This window comes from Oncorhynchus clarkii, chromosome 3 (genome assembly GCF_045791955.1).
Source record: "Oncorhynchus clarkii lewisi isolate Uvic-CL-2024 chromosome 3, UVic_Ocla_1.0, whole genome shotgun sequence".
Lineage (NCBI taxonomy): Eukaryota > Metazoa > Chordata > Actinopteri > Salmoniformes > Salmonidae > Oncorhynchus > Oncorhynchus clarkii.
In genome coordinates, this window is record NC_092149.1 from 18,020,926 (window position 1) to 18,041,330 (window position 20,405).

The 20,405-nt window shown below is 45.0% G+C and overlaps 1 protein-coding gene across 2 annotated transcripts in view; it reads right to left on the reverse strand.

Annotated features, from left to right (window-relative positions):
* Positions 1-20,128, reverse strand: part of LOC139405785 (E3 ubiquitin-protein ligase CBL-like) — a 24,889-nt gene extending 4,761 nt beyond the window's left edge. The window contains exons 1-9 of one of the 2 annotated variants that reach the window (XM_071148209.1): positions 19,132-20,128; positions 6,865-7,011; positions 4,877-5,033; positions 4,533-4,654; positions 3,600-3,737; positions 2,336-2,555; positions 1,302-1,460; positions 449-598; positions 256-314 (exon numbers count right to left, since the gene is read on the reverse strand). In XM_071148209.1, coding sequence (XP_071004310.1) covers positions 256-314; positions 449-598; positions 1,302-1,460; positions 2,336-2,555; positions 3,600-3,737; positions 4,533-4,654; positions 4,877-5,033; positions 6,865-7,011; positions 19,132-19,508 — 1,529 coding nt within the window. In that variant the 5' untranslated portion in view covers positions 19,509-20,128. The remainder of the gene's footprint in view (positions 1-255; positions 315-448; positions 599-1,301; positions 1,461-2,335; positions 2,556-3,599; positions 3,738-4,532; positions 4,655-4,876; positions 5,034-6,864; positions 7,012-19,131) is intronic. The other variant, XM_071148210.1, reaches the window with a different exon arrangement.
* Positions 20,129-20,405: the final 277 nt, after the last annotated feature.

The following is a 20,405-nucleotide window of genomic DNA, read 5'->3' on the forward strand; positions in this document are numbered from 1 at the left end:
AAACCATACAAACCAAAAGTGTTTCTAAAAAATGTATTCAGTAAACTGTATGGCTATGGCCAGTAAACATCAGACCAAGGGAGGAACAAACAGTGTGCTAACATTGCTTACATTGCCCTATTTTATCTCCTGAGCTTCTTTAGGATGTAGGCTACAGTACACAATTCTTCTCTTTCCGACAAACATCTTCCATATTGTTGATTTGTTTGAAATAGGTCTTAATAACCTAAAATGCAGTAGGCATTTAGAACTCACCTTTTCGTGCTGGCAGTGTGGTGTGTGTGCGCTCTGTCTGAGGGGGTGTCATTGTGAGCCTGTGGTGGAATAAGGACACACCTTTACCTGTCTACCGAAGCCCCAGTTATCAGTGAATATGGGTTAGACTTCTTCTTTCCATTGTGGTACTGTTACTATCAATTCTGTAGAGTGTGTGTATGGGGGAACTTACAGAACGCGAGTTAGAGTGGGAGTATTTGGCCAGTATATCGGAGGGCCGTAAGGGGGCTTGTGGGGAAGGGCAGTGGGAGAAGGTGCTGTGTTTGGGAGGGAGGGGTGGAGCCAGGCGAGAGCTGGGGAACTGGTACTCTTCAGACGACATCTGCATCAGAGAGAGAGAGAGAGGGGGGGGGGGGGGGGGGGGGGGGGGAGAAGGATGCAAGAGAAAATAACACTATGAGATGGATACAGTGAAAGAGAATCCCACACCACCCTGCTCTCACACCACCCTGCCCACACCACCCTGCTCACACCACCCTGCCCACACCACCCTGCTCACACCACCCTGCCCACACCACCCTGCTCACACCACCCTGCCCACACCACCCTGCTTACACCACCCTGCCCACACCACCCTGCTTACACCACCCTGCTCACACCACCCTGCCCACACCACCCTGCCCACACCACCCTGCTCACACCACCCTGCCCACACCACCCTGCTCACACCACCCTGCCCACACCACCCTGCTCACACCACCCTGCCCACACCACCCTGCCCACACCACCCTGCTCACACCACCCTGCCCACACCACCCTGCTCACACCACCCTGCTCACACCACCCTGCTCACACCACCCTGCCCACACCACCCTGCTCACACCACCCTGCTCACACCACCCTGCCCACACCACCCTGCTCACACCACCCTGCCCACACCACCCTGCCCACACCACCCTGCTCACACCACCCTGCTCACACCACCCTGCCCACACCACCCTGCCCACACCACCCTGCTCACACCACCCTGCTTACACCACCCTGCCCACACCACCCTGCTCACATCCACACACAAGCAAACACACCCTCTTCATATAGGCCAGTTTTTTCATGACTAGCTCTACATCCTCCAGGTCATCTTCATCTTCCTCTTCCTCGCTGACAGACAGGTAAGGCTCCACCAGGATGGACTCTGTCCCTCTGATGTCACAGCGACAGTATGGGCAGGTGTGTCCATCCGACTTCTGCAACAGATGGAATGATCACACTTGGTTAAGCAGAATTAACATTATCTACACATCTGTACTGTGTGTTAATGTGTAGAAACTCTTGTGTCTGTGTACGTGTGTGTATTGTTGTATCAAATCAAATCACATATTTTATTTGTAGCATACTTCAGAAACAACAGGTATAGACTAACAGTGAAATAGTTCCGGGCCCTTCCCAACAATGCAAATCATTGCTGTATGTCAAAAAGATCCCTGGGATGATGCAGTAATTTGGTTCCGTCAAGAGCATTCCTGAGCCGATGCATTTCCCATGCTGAAAGTACAATACCCATAATAATGTCCTTTCTGTGTGTTATTTGCATGAAGCTACACTTACAGTATAGCAACTGGTTTAGCATATCAAATTAAGATTGAGCATTCTACTGTAGTTCACTTTGGTAAAAAACTGTAGTATTCTGTTCAAATCTATTCTTGGCCCCTGAAGTGTGACTGTGACAGTGTGTGACAGTGTGTAAGAGTGTGTGACCAGGCGAGGAGTGGAAACTCTAAGGGTGAGTCTCCTCAGTGTGAGTGTAGCATGAGGAGGATGTAAGCTTTGGCTCACACAGGAAGTCCTAACCCACATGTTAGGACACGATGGCCCACAATACTGCTCTATGTGCTAATACGCCGGTTCACCTACTGATGTGTAGTGGGCTGGCTCACTACAGACATTAACTGTCTGACCAAAAACCAATTCCATACAGTTAACCCAAATTGGTATGTTGATGATATATATTAATAAAAGAGGATGTGGCTGGGTGATGTCAGAGACATTGTGTGAGCGAACAATGTGTGGTTTGGCTTTGAAGGTTTTGTTGGTGACGTCGTCAATCACAGAGCAGGCATACCTGCCATCCTGTGAGGCAGGGTTGGCACAGCAGGTGTCCGCAGGGCTGGATGCGTGTGTCCTTGTCTCTCTCTGTACAGATCTTACACAGCTGGAAGGTACTACCCATCTCACAGTACATCTCATACTCGTCCTCTGTGACTTTGACCCTGCTTCTCTGTGCTGGTTCACACAGACTAGTGAGGTCTGGGTTCACATCACGTCCGTCAGGGTAAAGATAGCTGCAGACAAACACAACACAGAATTACGCACACATTATGTAAAACGATTACAGGCCTATGCAAATGTTGTGTGTTAGTGTTGGTCAGCAGTTTGTTCACCTGCACCCGCCCACAATGTTTAATAACCCATCAGCACTCCTATTCCCAAGTCAAAATGTAGCTTTCATTTGGTGTATCATTTTACTACAAGTTCTGCAGGAGTCAATATTAGTTCTGCAGGAGTCAATATTAAGGCTATGTGAGAGGCTATATACCTACTGTTAGTGTCCAGATTTTGGTTTCCATTTAACCCATCTGAACAGTAGGCTACAGTTCCTTCGACTTGCCACAGGGCTATTTGAAGTCTCCATCTTGTGACTGGCGGATTTGTATATCACCTCACAGTCATCACACATAAATAACATAACCGATACTGCTTCCATCCTCTTTTACCACTTCACCAGATCTTTCCCAAACATTAAACCCTTCTCTTTATTTTCAATTCTCCATTTCCCGGCTTTTCTCTTATTGAATTAAACTCTGATATTGTCCTTTTTACCTCAGTGTATCGAAGTGAACTTTTTCTGCCAATCCCAAAAGCATTTGGCAATTGGCGTGTACACTATTTAGCGCTCGTACAGTTAGGCCCAGAAGCTTAGGCTTATGCTCTAAAGCCATTGCCGGAAGGCCTAATATAATTCATTTAAAACCTCAATGTTTGTTTTCTCTTTATTCAACCCACCCGCCACCCAGCAATCCTTCATCCACACAATATTTAATAACCCTAAACCCACCCCACGGATATAACCGCGGGTACCTTTTTTTATGTGTCAACCCGGACATCACTAGTGTGTGTGTGTGTCAGTGGAGGCTGCTGACGGGAGAACGGCTCATAAATGTGACCAGAATGGCGTAAATGGAATGGCATCAAACACCTGGAAACCATGTGTTTGATGTATTTGATACCATTCCACTGATTCCACTCCAGTCATGACCACAAGCCTGTCCTCCCCAATTAAGGCTCCACCAACCTCCTGTGGTGTGTCCATGTGTGTGTTTACTTACCAGCCCTCCCTGAAGCCCTGGATGAGGGCCTGGTAGAGAGGTGTATTCTGGGGGATCGTCTGTACGATGCCGCCATCACCAGTCACATGACCAATGGCCCACTGGCCCATCCGAGTGCAGCTCAGACGGAAGATGTAGCTGGACAGAGATACAGAGTTCACATGGAAACGTCTTTACTGAAGTACATACAGATTTGACCATGAAATACAGGTAACCGCCAAAATAAAGGAAACACCAACATAAAGTGTCTTAACAGGGCGTTGGGCCACCACGGGCCAGAACAGCTTCAATGCATCCTTGGAATAGATTTGACAAGTGTCTGGTAATCTATTGGATGAATGCAACACCATTCTTCCACGAGAAATTCAATAATTTGGTGATTTGTTGATGGTGTTTGAAAACGGTGCTCCAGAATCTCCCATAAGCGTTCAATTAGGTTGAGATCTGGTGACTGAGATGGCCATAGCATATGATTTACATTGTTTCCATGCTCATCAAACCATTCAGTGACCTCTCATGCCCTGTGGGCATAGCCATAGTAGCCAAAATAATGGGCAAAATAATGGGCAAAATAATGGCCTGCCCAGAATTTTTGTACATGACCCTAAGCATAATGGAATGTTAATTTCTTAATTAACTCAGGAACCACACCTGTGTGGAAGCACCTTCTTTCACTATACTTTGTACCCCTCATTTCGTCAAGTTTTTCCATTATTTTGGCAGTTACCTCTACGTATCTAGGTATTATTCTTTACTATCACTATAATTATTATGTCAGCATTAAAAGTAATCATTGCAGATATTGTTGTAGGGTATGGTACATCTCCTCTCTTTTCTCCTGAGCCCCTCCTATCCCCCTGTTCCTTCCCTTAATCTACTCTCTCTCGCCACACCCCAACCCAGTCACCCGCAAACAATCTCTCCTGTCCTCACCTCCCGGGCCGGTGCAGGTAGTTTTGGAGGCGGGCTTTGACCTGGTCATAGGTGAGGAAGGCCATGTAGCCGGGGTGGGTCACTGCCAACTGGTTCCAGTTCCTCAGAAGAGACCTCCAGGGCTGACAGGAGAGGGGAGGACATATTTACTATCTGTTGAAATATGTGTTATTTCTTTCCACTTTGGAATGTTTTGGCTTTCTTTAGACAGTGGGAGAGAAAGAATGGGATAGATGTCTTGGAAAGTGACAGAATGCATGTTCACTGAACATTATGTGAGGTGTCTAATTAACCAGGATGTAGGGCTACTTAGAATAGGGCTAAGATATATGGATCACATGTACCTGGAATAGCCTGGTGAAGATGTCAAACTCGAACACTGAGATGTGGTCGTTACAGGTGAGATCTACAGTTGACTTTAGAGCCATGGACTCCATCCCCTCTTCAAAGCCATGGACCCTACGGAGATGCTGCTTAAAACTGCTCCACTGCACAATACACCTAGGAGAGAGAACGAGAGGAGGGGAGGAGAGGAGGGGAGGAGAGGGAGAGAGAACGAGAGGAGGGGAGGAGAGGAGGGGAGGAGAGGGAGAGAGAACGAGAGGAGGGGAGGAGAGGGAGAGGAGGGGAGGAGAGGAGAGGAGGGGAGGAGAGGAGAGGAGGGGAGGGAGAGAGAACGAGAGGAGGGGAGGAGAGGGAGAGAGAACGAGAGGAGGGGAGGAGAGGGAGAGAGAACGAGAGGAGGGGAGGAGAGGGAGACAGGGGTGGGAGATAAAGGAAGAAGGAAAGTGAGAGGGAGAAAGAGAGTGAAAGTGAGAGGAATGACAGAATACTTTTACTTGATGACAGCTTTGCACACTCTTGGCATTCTCTCAATCAGCTTCATGAGGTAATCACCTGGAATGCATTTCAATTAACAGGAGAGCCTTCTTAAAAGTTAATTTGAGGAATTTATTTCCTTCTTAATGCATTTGAACCAAAAGTTTGTGTTGTGACATGGTAGGGGTGGCATATATAAGATGGCCATATTTGGTAAAAGACCAAGTCCATATTATGGAAATAACAGCTCAAATAAGCAAAGAGAAATGACAGTCCATCATTACTTCAAGACATGAAGGTCAGTCAATACGGAAAATTTCAAGAACTTTGAAAGTTCGCAAAAAACTTCAAGCGCTATCATTAAAGTGGCTCTCATGAGTTCCGCCACAGGAATGGATGACCCAGAGTTACCTCTGCTGCAGAGGATAAGTTCATTATACCAGAGTTACCAGCCTCAGAAATTGCAGAGGAGACTGTGTGAATCAGGCCTTCATAGTCAAATTGCTGCAAAGAAACCATTACTAAAGGACACCAATAAGAAGAAGAGACTTGCTTGGAGATTTTTGGTTCCAACCTGCTGTGTCTTTGTGAGACGCGGTGGGGTGAACAGAGGATCTTCACATGTGCATTTCCCACTGTAAAGCTTGGAGGAGAAGGTGTTATGGTGTGGGGGTGAAGCATGGAGGAGAAGGTGTTATGGTGTGGGGGTGAAGTATGGAGGAGAAGGTGTTATGGTGTGGGGGTGAAGCATGGAGGAGAAGGTGTTATGGTGTGGGGGTGAAGCATGGAGGAGAAGGTGTTATGGTGTGGGGGTGAAGCATGGAGGAGAAGGTGTTATGGTGTGGCGGTGCTTTGCTGGTGACACCGTCTGTGATTTATTTAGAACTCAAGGCACACTTAACCAGCATGGCTACCACAGCATTCTGCAGTGATACGCCATCACATCTGGTTTTGGCTTAGTGGGACTATCATTTGTTTTTCAAAAGGACAATGACCCAACACACTTCCAGGCTGTGTAAGGGCTATTATACCAAGAAGGAGAGTGATGGAGTGCTGCATCAGATGACCTAACCTCCACAATCCTCAACCAAATTGAGATGGTTTGGAATGAGTCGGACTGCAGACTGAAGGAAAAGCAGCCAACAAGTGCTCCACATATTTGGGAACTCATTCAAGACTGTTGGAAAGCATTCCAGGTGAAGCTGGTTGAGAGAATGTCAAAGCTGTCATCAAGCCAAAGGTGGTCATTTGAAGAATCTCAAATATAAAATATATTTAGATTTTTTTTGGTTCCTACATGATTCCATGTGTTATTTAATAGTTTTTTTCTTCACTATTATTCTACAATGTAGAAAATAGAAAAAATAAAGAAAAACCCTTGAATGAGTAGGTGTTCTAAAACTTTTGACCGGTAGTGTATATACAAATAGACTGTTCCTATTTGTGGAATGTTCTGTCAAGTCCACGTCCCTTATTCAATTATAGTTTCACTGTTACCCCACCCAACACTCACTTGTTTCCAAATGCTCGCCTCCAGAATTCTCCGGCCTCTGTCTTAGTCAGCCTGTAGGTGTCACCTTGAAAGCTTCCCTCTGGAAACATGGCCCTCAGCTCCCAGAGCATGTGACTGAAGAGCAGGGACAGCTTGGTCAAGTTTCTCCTGTGAATAACAGAAAATAACATGAAGCTATTCTGAGCTTTTTACAATGTATCAACTAGGGTGATAAGGGTAGGCTTTCTCGTCCACAGCTTCAAATGCAACAGTGGCAGCTAGAATGAAAGTAAACTTTAGATCGCATAGACATAATGGGTATTGTACCCTCTAACAAGCAGTAATGTATCCCTCTCTTTCTCTCTCTCTCAATTCAATTCAATTTAAGGGGCTTTATTGGCATAGGAAACATATGTCTACATTGCCAAAGCAAGTGAAATAGATCATAAACAGATAATAAAAATTAACAGTAAACATTACAGTCACAAAAGTTACAAAAGAATAAAGACATTTAAAATGTCATATTATGTCTATATACAGTATTGTAATGATGTGCAAATAGTTAAAGTACAAAAGCGAAAATAAATATACATAAATGTAGGTTTTTATTTACAATGGTGTTTGTTCTTCACTGGTTGCCCTTTTCTTGTAGCAACAATAAATATGAAATATCTTGCCGCTGTGATGGCACACTGTGATTTTTCATCCAATAGATATGGGAGTTTATCAAAATTGGATTTGCTTTCGATTTCTTCCTGGGTCTGTGTAATTTGAGGGAAATATGTGTCTCTAATATGTCATACATTTGGCAGGGGGTTAGAAAGTGCAGCTCAGTTTCCACCTCCTTTTGTGGGCAGTGTGCATATAGACTGTCTTCTCTTGAGAGCCAGGTCTGCCTTCGGTGGACTTTCTCAATAGCAAGGCTATGCTCACTGAGTCTGTACATTGTCAAAGATTTCCTTAATTCTGGTTAGGTCACAGTGGTCAGATATTCTGCCACTGTGTAATCTCTGTTTCGGGCCAAACAGCAATATAGTTCACTTCGTTTTTTTGTAAATTCTTTCCAATGTGTCAAGTAATTATCTTTTTGTTTTCTCTTGATTTGATTGCGTCTAATTGTTTTGCTGTCCTGGGGCTCTGTGGCATCTGTTTGTGTTTGTGAACAGAGCCTGCTTAGGTGGCTCTTCCCCAGGTTCATTTCTCTGTAGGTGATGGCTTTGTTATGGAAGGTTTGGGAATCACTTCCTTTAGGTAGTTGTAGAATTTAACGGCTCTTTTCTGGAATTTGGTAATTAGCGGGTATCGGCCTAAATTCTGCTCTGCATGCATTATTTGGTGTTCTACGTTGTACACTGAGGATATTTTTTGATGAACTCCGCATGCAGAGTCTCAATTTGGTGTTTGTCCCATTTTGTGAATTCTTGGAGGGTAAGCGGACCCCAGAACTCACAAACATAAGGGCAATGGGTTCTATAACCGATTCAAGTATTTTTAGCCAGATCCTAATTGGTATGTCAAATTCTATGTTCCTTTTGATGGCATAGAATGCCCTTCTTGCCTCATCTCTCAGATCGTTCACAGCTTTGTGGAAGTTACCTGATGTTTAGGCCGAGGTATGTATATTTTTTTGTGTGCTGTAGGGCAACGGTGTCCAGATGGAATTTGTATTTGTGGTCCTGACAACTGGATTTTTTTTAGAACACCATTAGTTTTGTCTTACTTTTACTGTCAGGGCCCAGGTCTGACAGAATCTGTGCAGAAGATCTAGATGCTTCTGTAGGCCCTCCTTGATTAGGGACAGAAGAACCAGATCATCAGCAAACAGTAGACATTTGACTTCAGATTCTAGTAGGGTGAGACCGGTGGCTGCAGACAGTTCTTGTGTCTTCGCCAATTTGCTGATATATATATTGAAGAGGGTGGGACTAAAGATTTAACCCTGTCTCACGACCCTGTGGAAAGAAATGTGTGTTTTTTGCCAATTTGAACTGCACACTTGTTGTTTGTGGATATGGATTTTATAATGTTGTATATTTTCCCCCAACACCACTTTCAATCCATTTGTATAGCAGACCCTCATGCCAAATTGAGTTGAAAGCTTTTTTGAAATTAACAAAACCTGAGAAGACTTTGCCTTTGTTTTGGTTTGTTTGGTTGTTTGTCAATTAGGGTGTGCAGGGTGAATACGTGGTCTGTCGTACGGTAATTTGGTAAATTGCCAATTTGACATTTGCTCAGTATGTTGTTTTTGCTGAGGAAATATATGAGTCTGCTGTTAATGATAATGCAGAGGATTTTCCCAAGGTTGCTGTTGACGCATATCCATCGGTTGTTATTGGGGTCAAATTTGTATCCATTTTTGTGGATTGGGGTGATCAGTCCTTGGTTTCAAATATTGACGAAGACGCCAGACCTGAGGATGACGTTAAAGAGTTTAAGTATAGCCAATTGGAATTTGTGGTCTGTATATTTTATAATTTACTTTAGGACACCATCAACCCCACAGGCCTTTTTGGATTGGAGGGTTTGTATTTTGTCCTGCAGTTCATTCAATGTAATTGGATTCCAGTGGGTTCTGGTAGTTTTTAATAGTTGATTCTAAGATGTGTATTTGATCATGTTGTAACGGCAGATTTCCTCCTCTTCATCTGAAGAGGAGTAAGGATCGGACCAAGATGCGGCGTGGTAAGTGTTCATGACGATTTTAATAAGAAAAGCAATGAACACTATCAAATACAAAAACAATAAACGAATATGTGACATACAGTGCCTTGCGAAAGTATTCGGTCCCCTTGAACTTTGCTACCTTTTGTCACATTTCAGGCTTCAAACATAAAGATATAAAACTGTATTTTTTTGTGAAGAATCAACAACAAGTGGGACACAATCATGAAGTGGAACGACATTTATTGGATATTTCAAACTTTTTTAACAAATCAAAAACTGAAAAATTGGGCGTGCAAAATTATTCAGCCCCCTTAAGTTAATACTTTGTAGCGCCACCTTTTGCTGCGATTACAGCTGTAAGTCGCTTGGGGTATGTCTCTATCAGTTTTGCACATCGAGAGACTGACATTTTTTCCCATTCCTCCTTGCAAAACAGCTCGAGCTCAGTGAGGTTGGATGGAGAGCATTTGTGAACAGCAGTTTTCAGTTCTTTCCACAGATTCTCGATTGGATTCAGGTCTGGACTTTGACTTGGCCATTCTAACACCTGGATATGTTTATTTTTGTACCATTCCATTGTAGATTTTGCTTTATGTTTTGGATCATTGTCTTGTTGGAAGACAAATCTCCGTCCCAGTCTCAGGTCTTTTGCAGACTCCATCAGGTTTTCTTCCAGAATGGTCCTGTATTTGGCTCCATCCATCTTCCCATCAATTTTAACCATCTTCCCTGTCCCTGCTGAAGAAAAGCAAGCCCAAACCATGATGCTGCCACCACCATGTTTGACAGTGGGGATGGTGTGTTCAGGGTGATGAGCTGTGTTGCTTTTACGCCAAACATAACGTTTTGCATTGTTGCCAGAAAGTTCAATTTTGGTTTCATCTGACCAGAGCACCTTCTTCCACATGTTTGGTGTGTCTCCCAGGTGGCTTGTGGCAAACTTTAAATGACACTTTTTATGGATGTCTTTAAGAAATGGCTTTCTTCTTGCCACTCTTCCATAAAGGCCAGATTTGTGCAATATACGACTGATTGTTGTCCTATGGACAGAGTCTCCCACCTCAGCTGTAGATCTCTGCAGTTCATCCAGAGTGATCATGGGCCTCTTGGCTGCATCTCTGATCAGTCTTCTCCTTGTATGAGCTGAAAGTTTAGAGGGACGGCCAGGTCTTGGTAGATTTGCAGTGGTCTGATACTCCTTCCATTTCAATATTATCGCTTGCACAGTGCTCCTTGGGATGTTTAAAGCTTGGGAAATCTTTTTGTATCCAAATCCGGCTTTAAACTTCTTCACAACAGTATCTCGGACCTGTTTGGTGTGTTCCTTGTTCTTCATGATGCTCTCTGCGCTTTTAACGGACCTCTGAGACTATCACAGTGCAGGTGCATTTATACGGAGACTTGATTAGGTGGACTTGACACAGGTGGATTGTATTTATCATCATTAGTCATTTAGGTCAACATTGGATCATTCAGAGATCCTCACTGAACTTCTGGAGAGAGTTTGCTGCACTGAAAGTAAAGGGGCTGAATAATTTTGCACGCCCAATTTTTCAGTTTTTGATTTGTTAAAAAAGTTTGAAATATCCAATAAATGTCGTTCCACTTAATGATTGTGTCCCACTTGTTGTTGATTCTTCACAAAAAAATACAGTTTTATATCTTTATGTTTGAAGCCTGAAATGTGGCAAAAGGTCGCAAAGTTCAAGGGGGCCGAATACTTTCGCAAGGCACTGTAACCAAACCGAAACAGTACCGTGTGGCGACAAACACTCACACGGAAACAAACACCAACAAACCAACAGTGAAACCCAGGCTACCTAAATATGGTTCTCAATCAGGGACAACGATAAACAGCTGCCTCTGATTGAGAACCATATCAGGCCAAACACAGAAATAGAAAAAACATAGAAACACAAACATAGATTGCCCACCCCAACTCACGCCCTGACCATACTAAAGACAAAACAAAGGAAATAAAGGTCCGAACGTGACAGTAGCCCCCCCCCCCCCCCCCAAAGGTGCAGGCTCCGGCCACAAAACCTGAACCTATAGGGGAGGGTCTGGGTGGGCGTCTGTCCGCGGTGGCGGTTCTGGTGCGGGACGTGGACCCCACTTCACCATAGTTCTAGTGCGCCTCTTCGCCCGCCTCCGTGGCCTCTTTAAAGCGGCGACCTTGGACTGGGGACCCTAGACATGGGTCCCGAATGGACGGGGGATTCCGGCAGCGCCGGACAGGCGGGAGACTCCTGCAGCGCCGGACTGGCGGGAGACTCCGGCAGCTCCGGAGTGAAGGACGCCTCTGGCAGCGCTGGACAGGCGGGACACTCCGGCAGCTCCGGAGTGAAGGGCGACTCTGGCAGCTCCCGGCTGGCTGGCGGCTCTGCCAGCTCCCGGCTGGCTGACGGCTCTGCCAGCTCCCGGCTGGCTGACGGCTCTGCCAGCTCCCGGCTGGCTGACGGCTCTGGCAGCTCCCGGCTGGATGACGGCTCTGGCAGCTCCCGGCTGGATGACGGCTCTGGCAGCTCCCGGCTGGATGACGGCTCTGGCAGCTCCCGGCTGGATGACGGCTCTGGCAGTTCCCGGCTGGCTGACGACTCTGGCAGCTCCCGGCTGGCTGACAACTCTGCCAGCTCCCGGCTGGCTGGCGGCTCTGCCAGCTCCCGGCTGGCTGACGGCTCTGCCAGCTCCCGGCTGGCTGACGGCTCTGGCAGCTCCCGGCTGGATGACGGCTCTGGCAGCTCCCGGCTGGATGACGGCTCTGGCAGCTCCCGGCTGGATGACGGCTCTGGCAGTTCCCGGCTGGCTGACGACTCTGGCAGCTCCCGGCTGGCTGACAACTCTGGCAGCTCCCGGCTGGCTGACGACTCTGGCAGCTCTTGATAGACGGGAGACTCTAGCAGCTCAGGACAGACGAGAGACTCTAGCAACTCAGGACAGACGGGAGACTCTGGCAGCGCTGGAGAGGAGGAAGGATCTGGCAGCGCTGGACAGGCGGGAGACCCTGTAGGCAGAAAACGTAGAGACAGCTTGGTGCGGGGAGGTGGCGCTGGATAGACCGGACCGTGCAGGTGCACTGGAGCTCTTGAGCACCGAGCCTGCCCAACCTTACCTGGTTGCATGCTCCCGGTAGCCAGGCCAGTGCGGCGAGGTGGAATAGCCCGCACTGGGCTGTGCTGGCGAACCGGGGACACCATGCGTAAGGCTGGTGCCATGTACGCCGGCCCAAGGAGACGCACTGGAGACCAGATGCGTAGAGCCGGCTTCATGGCACCTGGCTCGATGCCCACTCTAGCCCGGCCAATACGAGGAGTTGGAATGTACCGCATCGGGCTATGCACCCGCACCGGGGACACCGTGCGCTCTAAAGCATAACACGGTGCCTGCCCGGTCCCTCTCGCTCTCCGGTAAGCACAGAAAGTTGGTGCAGGTCTCCTACCGGGCTTCGCCACACTCCCTGTGTGCCCCCGCCAAGACATTTTTGGGGCTGACTCTCGGGCTTCCAGCCGCGCCGCCGTGCTGCCTCCTCATACCAGCGCCTCTCTGCCTTCGCTGCCTCCAGCTCTGCTTTGGGGCGGCGATATTCCCTTGGCTGTGCCAGGGTCCTCTCCCGTCTAGAATTTCCTCCCAAGTCCATGAGTCCTGTGTCGGCCGCTATTGCTACTTCCAATTACCACGCCGCTTGGTCCTCTGTTGGTGGGTGTTTCTGTAACGGCCGATTTCCTCCTCTTCATCTGAAGAGGAGTAAGGATCGGACCAAGATGCGGCGTGGTAAGTGTTCATGACGATTTTAATAAGAAAAGCAATGAACACTATCAAATACAAAAACAATAAACGAATAGGTGACATAACCAAACCGAAACAGTACCGTGTGGCGACAAACACTCACACGGAAACAAACACCCACAAACCAACAGTGAAACCCAGGCTACCTAAATATGGTTCTCAATCAGGGACAACGATAAACAACTGCCTCTGATTGAGAACCATATCAGGCCAAACACAGAAATAGAAAAAACATAGAAACACAAACATAGACTGCCCACCCCAACTCACGCCGTGACCATACTAAATAAAGACAAAACAAAGGAAATAAAGTTCAGAACGTGACACACGTATATATTTTTTCAGTTTGTTCTTTGTTATAGAGCCAAAAAGATTGGAGAAGTGGTTTATCCATCCATCTCCATTTTGGATAGATAACTCTTCGTGTTGTTTTTCAATTTTCCCAGAAGTATTTAGATTCTATGGATTCTTCAAGTACATTGAGCTGATTTCTGACGTGCTCTCTCTCTCTCTCTCTCTGTCTCTCTCTCTCTCTTGCTATGTCACACACACAGGTACATTCGTGCTTGTACAAACAGGATGTCACAGTCTTGCTCTTCCTGTCCTTGTTCGTGTTGTGCTGCAGAAACAGAATTTTCCGTTAGCAACTTGACCAACAACAAGACACTCAAAAGTTACTGAGTGGTTCTTCCCTTGTGTGTCTCTTATCAGCCTGCCAGGGACAGTAACGATCTGGCCATAAACCTCTTACTGTGTGTTCCAATCACTGTCTCAACCATTCTCTCATCTCTCTGGCTGTACGGGCAGTTGAGAGCAGGACTGAAGTTTCCATCCTTAACTAACCTGGTTGACCATGTTCATTTCTTACTTTCCACCACACTCATTCACTGCATCCTGTCTACAGTTGAGCTCAATGGTGTGTGTAAAGCATAGCAACTTCTTATTGGAAAGAAAGAGCTCACATGGCATCGTTACTGTATCTACAGTATGTGTGACAGTACTATATGCCTGCCTCTCACTGCAGACCAACAAGGCGACAGTGCATGTGGCATAGTTACCGGTAGACTGTTATCACTAATGTAATATACAATATCTACCTTATAGCTGTTACTTATTGTTGCAACAATCGTGGTTAATTGCAATTGCACCTGCAGGGACTTGCCACTGCTTGTCAAAGCCAAAGCAACACTACATTGACTCAATGGCAATTTCCCTGCCATTGAATGTAGCTTTATAGCCAACTACAGCATTTTACCCAGGCGTGGGTGGTGTGTAAAAACCTATAAGAACAGAGAAACGTCTATATTTGTTTGTGTGTTGCTTTCCATGAACAGAGAAGGGTTTGAAGGAGAGTGTGGGCGAGTAGGAAGTGTGAATGGTTATTTCATTGTATGTGAGTGTTATTAACATAAACTAACAATAATCTGCCTCTCTCAGTTGTTTATTTAAGCTTTTGTTATGACATGGCATAATGCAAATTCATGTTATTTCATGATGCACACATTCTGTAGATTCAGAGAGCAAAATACAGACGACAAGGAGCGAAGGGAATAACAGTTATGTTAAGACTTGCCAGTCCTGCTGTACTGCATTGCACTGAACATGCATCTGTAGCCAAGCCCTGCTCTTCTTACCATTAGTGAGATTCAGCATTTTGGAAAAATTACACATAGCTCATAGCTTCTTCTTGATTTCACAGATAATACAGACTTTTCTGTTTTATTGTAAAACTGTTATGTGTTTAGCGTTAGTGGGTCAGAAGTTTACATACACTAAGTTGACTCTGCCTTTAAACAGCTTGGAAAATTCCAGAAAATGATGTCATGGCTTTAGAAGCTTCTGATAGGCTTATTGACATCATTTGAGTCAATTGTAGGTGTACCTGTGGATGTATTTCAAGACCTACCTTCAAACTCAGTGCCTCTGCTTGACATCATGGGAAAATCAAAAGAAATCAGCCAAGACCTCAGGAGAAAAAAATGTAGACCTCCATAAGTCTGGTTCATCCTTGGGAGCAATTTCCAAACGCCTGAAGGTACCACGTTCATCTGTACAAACAACAGTACGCAAGTATAAACACCATGGGACCACGCAGCCGTCATACCGCTCAGGAAGGATACGTGTTCTGTCTCCTAGAGATGAACATACTTTGGTGCGAAAGGTGCAAATCAATCCCAGGACAACAGCCAAGGACCTTGTGAAGATGCTGGAGGAAACACGTACAAAAGTATCTATATCCACAGTAAAACGAGTCCTATATCAACATAACCTGAAAGGCCGTTCAGCAATGAAGAAGCCACTGCTTCGAAACCGCCATAAAAAATCCAGACTATGGTTTGCAACTGCACATGGGGACAAAGATTGTACTTTTTGGAGAAATATCCTCTGGTCTGATGAAACAAAAATAGAACTGTTTGGCCATGATGACCATCGTTATGTTTGGAGGAAAAAGGGGAGGCTTGCAAGCCGAAGAACATCATCCCAACCATGAAGCATGGGGGTGGCAGCATCATCATGTGGGGGTGGCAGCATCATCATGTGGGGGTGCTTTGCTGCAGGAGGGACTGGTGCACTTCACAAAATAGATGGCATCATGAGGACTGAAAATTATGTGGATATATTGAAGCATCATCTCAAGACATCAGTCAGGAAGTTAAAGCTTGCTCACAAGCTTGCATCCAAATGGACAATGACCCCAAGCATACTTCCAAAGTTGTGGCAAAATGGCTTAAGGACAACAAATTCAAGGTAATGGATTGGCCATCAGAAAGCCCTGACATCAATCCTGTAGAACTTTTGTGGGCAGAACTGAAAAAGCATGTGCGAACAAGGTGGCCTACAAACCTGACTCAGTTACACCGGTTCTGTCAGGAAGAATGGACCAACATTCACCCAACTTATTGTGGGAAGCTTGTGGAAGGCTACCCGAAACGTTTGACCCAAGTTAAACAATTTGAAGGCAATGCTACCAAATACTAATTGAATGTATGTAAACTTCTGACCCGCTGGGAATGTGATGAAAGAAATAAAAGCTGAAATAAATCATTCTCTCTACTATTATTATGACATTTCACATTCTTAAAATAAAGTGGTGATCCTAACTGACCTAAGACAGGGAATTGCTACTCGGATTAAATGTCAGGAATTGTGAAAAACGGAGTTTAAATGCATTTGGCTAAGGTGTACGTAAACTTCTGACTTCAACTGTATAAGTGAGAAATATTTGTTTAATTTTGTACTTTGAGTAATTAACAAATGTAAGAAACAATATTAAAACATTTCCAAATTTATAAAGAAGATACAATATTTACATAATTTTGCTCATGATTGTCTTTAAAACACCACCCTGAAACGTCTCAGAGAACCACACTGCCTTTCTCCATGGCCCGTGTATCCCAGAGAGTTGTTGCGATCACCCAGTTTCACCCAGTTACCATTAGCATGATAAAGCCTCAGGTCCACTCCATTGTCTCTCTGAGACATTAGTAGTCTCAACGGAACAGTCACTCAGATACATTTCTTCCCAAAATACCCACCTTAAAAACTGCACAACTACTAAATAACTAAATGTAGCTGCAGTAGCGTGAACCTAAATGCCATGTTGATTTTGTGTTTATGTTTTAAGACAGCCGTCTTGAGGAAACTGGGAATGTTCATTTTTGTCTCACTGGTACTATAAATGGATGTTAATGGGTGCTCAGGTCTATTTGTGTCATTGTGGTTCTGCTCTGTCTCTGGCTGTGCTCCAAAATTCACTTACTGTACATATCACGTCTAATGCCAATCAAATCCTTATGAATTTGCCAATCTAATACCATGCATTTTAATTTTCCTAGTTGGCCTTAGTTACTTAAGAATTGATTTGAATGTTGGGCATTGAGAATATTGGCGGAAAGTCTGTGTCATGGTGCTGGTGGAGTCAGATATCTCGGACATGTGCCCTGCTCTTGACCCCACAGCTGATTTATTTGTCTTAGTAAAGGTCAATCCTTTTTTGGGTGAAAAGGTCAACATCCTAAAATGTACTCTAAATCAATGGTATCCTCAGGGTTCAATTTCTGGTATGGTATAATAGTCTTATAGCCCATAATGGTTTTTGAGTAGTAATTTTTTCACTTTTATGGACATAAAAAAGTATTAATGTTTATTCATGCTAGATTAAAAGTGAATGAGGAGAGCAAAAACCATGTCAACCATGTGCAGTGTAGGGGAGTAGTGAACTCCATGTAGTTCAACTAGTAATTCAACCACATTTAGCAGTAGCTTGGTGGTAGATGAACTCAATTCAAGTATTGGTAGTGTTTTTAGTAGTGAATTACTTTGTTGTAATGTTGTGATGTAGCTAACTATTGGGACTAGACACTTTTTATTTGGAAAAGGAAAATAATATATAGGTGTAGTAGGCAATCATTTCCTTCCTTTTTCGGCATCAGACCTGGCCAATTCTCACTTGAAACATAGTCTTGTGTTTAATAAGCTTAATTACACATTCTTTTCACATATGACCCCAAAGTGATCTGTTCTTGCAATTTGTAGTCTATGACATTTCAGAATTAGATTTATTATGGATGTAGTGAACTACACTGAGTGTACAAAAGATTTAGCTCTGGCCAGGTGAATCAAGGTGAATGCTATGATCCCTTATTGATGTCACCTGTTAAATCCACTTCAATCAGTGTAGATGAACGGGAGGAGACAGATTAAAGAAGGATTTTTAAGTCTTGAGACAATTGAGACATGGATTGTATATGTGTGCCATTCAGTGGGTGAATGGGCAAGACAAAACATTTAAGTGCTTTTGAACGGGGTATGGTAGTAGGTGTCAGGCTCACTACTTTGAGTGTGTCAAGAACTGCAACGCTGCTGAGTTTTCACGCTCAACATTTTCCCGTGTGTATCAAAAATGTTCCACCACCCAAAGGACACCCAGCCAACTTGTCACAACTGTGGGAAGCATTGGGGTCAATATGGGCCAGCATCCCTGTGGAAAACTTTCAACACCCTGTAGAGTGCATGCCCCAAAGAATTGAGGCTGTCTGAGGAACACCTTTCTTCAATATTAGGAAGGTGTTAGGAAGGTGTTCCTAATGTTTTGTACACTGTGTCTATATTGGGAAATATTTCATAGTTTAGAATTGCTAAACAAAGTTCTCTGTACGGACTAAAAGTCTTGTTTTGTCCTGACACAGTATGGTCATCTGGCATTGCCAAAAGAGCTTGGCAGGCTTTATGTAAAGTTATTGTGGAGTGTGTTTAAGATTTTTATTTGGGGTTACAGACTATCCTATATAGTCATTTACTTGTGATTATAACTGACAAATCTAATAAACAATTAGAAAATGAGTTCTCAGGGTTGGCAATAGGTCTGTGCTAGATAACAAAATGACACTATCGACATCGTGACGAGCATCATGTCTCTCAGCATGGACTGAAATCTCCCCCTTGCCCCTCACACGAACGTATACAGCCTGTCTGCTAGACTATGCACTACAGACAGGATATCACTGTAAGCTTGGGCCCGACAAATTGAGGCGTGCAAGTTAATATTTGGAAGGTATTCCTAATTTTTTATACATTATGTAGTAAACTATATTTTCTTAACGGTAACTTTAGTGTAGCTTCATTTCTTTCAGTGTAGAGTAATCGGTAGCTTGGTAAACTATATTTTTAGAGTAGCTTCCCCAACACTGACAAAGCGTATGATAATTGGATAATGCTCCAAATCCTAACTGGAGACACATGCAGGTAACTTTCTGAGCCGTTTGAGTTTTTACAAAGATATTGTTTACGACCCCATATATCAAGTTATGTTCGGCCCTTGTTGTTCTCTCTCACCTGTAGCTGGACATCTCCTCGAACATCTTATCGCGCCCCTCTTTAAACAGCAGCACGGCCCGGTTAGTCTTATCCAGCAGGTGTCTTGCATGGATCCTCAGGTACTCCCCCTCGTCCCCCCGGGGGGCCTGCCCCCTTGCTGCAGGCCCCCTGTACGGCTCCCACACCTGGGTGAGCAGCGTGGCTGTCTCTGAGACCACCTCGGGGAGGTACGGGGGGCTGTTCCTCAGGCCCAGCCTGGGGTTGGTACACAGCCGATGCAGCTTCTCCAGCCTCTTCAGGGCCTTGTCCACCTGCCGCCGGTCAGAGGCACTGGGCGGCTGGGAGGTGGATGTCAGGCTCCGGTCAGATCCTAGCCCGTTCCCTCCTGTGGCCATTGTCCTGAGGAGGGATTCCTGGTTGTGGTGTGTTAGTCCGAGTGGGATCTGTTCAGTGCAGCCTGGCGGTTTGTGTCTGGCAGCCCTATCTGTGACAGTTGAATGAGGGAGTGGTCTAGATGTCTGTCATGTCTGGCATGGACAGCTTAGTAAATGATGTCATTGTATCTTTATGGTTGACAGCTTGAGTTGAAAAGAGCACACTTTATCCAATATATCTTCACCAGTGTTCCTCAGTAATCCAAAGAATAATCCAATGAAATCAGGTAACCCAGATAGGGGCAGAGCGCCAGAATATACCATAGTCCAACAGGAATGGAGACAGCTGCTGTGGTTTAGAAAGAGTGGAGGGGAAACGTCTTGTCCAGAAAAGTGCAAACAAATAATCTCTCAAAACTGTTTACAAACAATCTCTCAAAAATGTTTACAAACAATCTCTCAAAAATGTTTACAAACAATCTCTCAAAAATGTTTACAAACAATCTTTCAAAAATTTTGTTTTTTCAAGCCTGCATTCATAAAGTCCTCAATTCATAAATCCTCAATTTCCTTGGTCAGTTCTCCAGAAGTAGCCGATATTTTTTTGTCTCTTTCCCGTTCAGTTTGTAAAGAGAAAGTATAAAGAGAAAACCCTGAAAGAGAGAGAGCAAGGGAGGGCAGAACAAGACAGACAAATAACCACTCACCCTTCCTAAACAATCTCAACCCCGCTCATCCCCTGTTCTCTCCTCCCCTTCTTACTCAACATTTTACGCTCTTGTGCCCAGGCACTATCTCTCACCCCATGTGGCGTAACGCTCTCTGATTTCATCTACAACATACTCAGATATAGACCCCAGTTTCTCTTTGCAGCACAACGGAAACTTTTTTATGTCTCAGTCTGACTCTAGCTGGCCT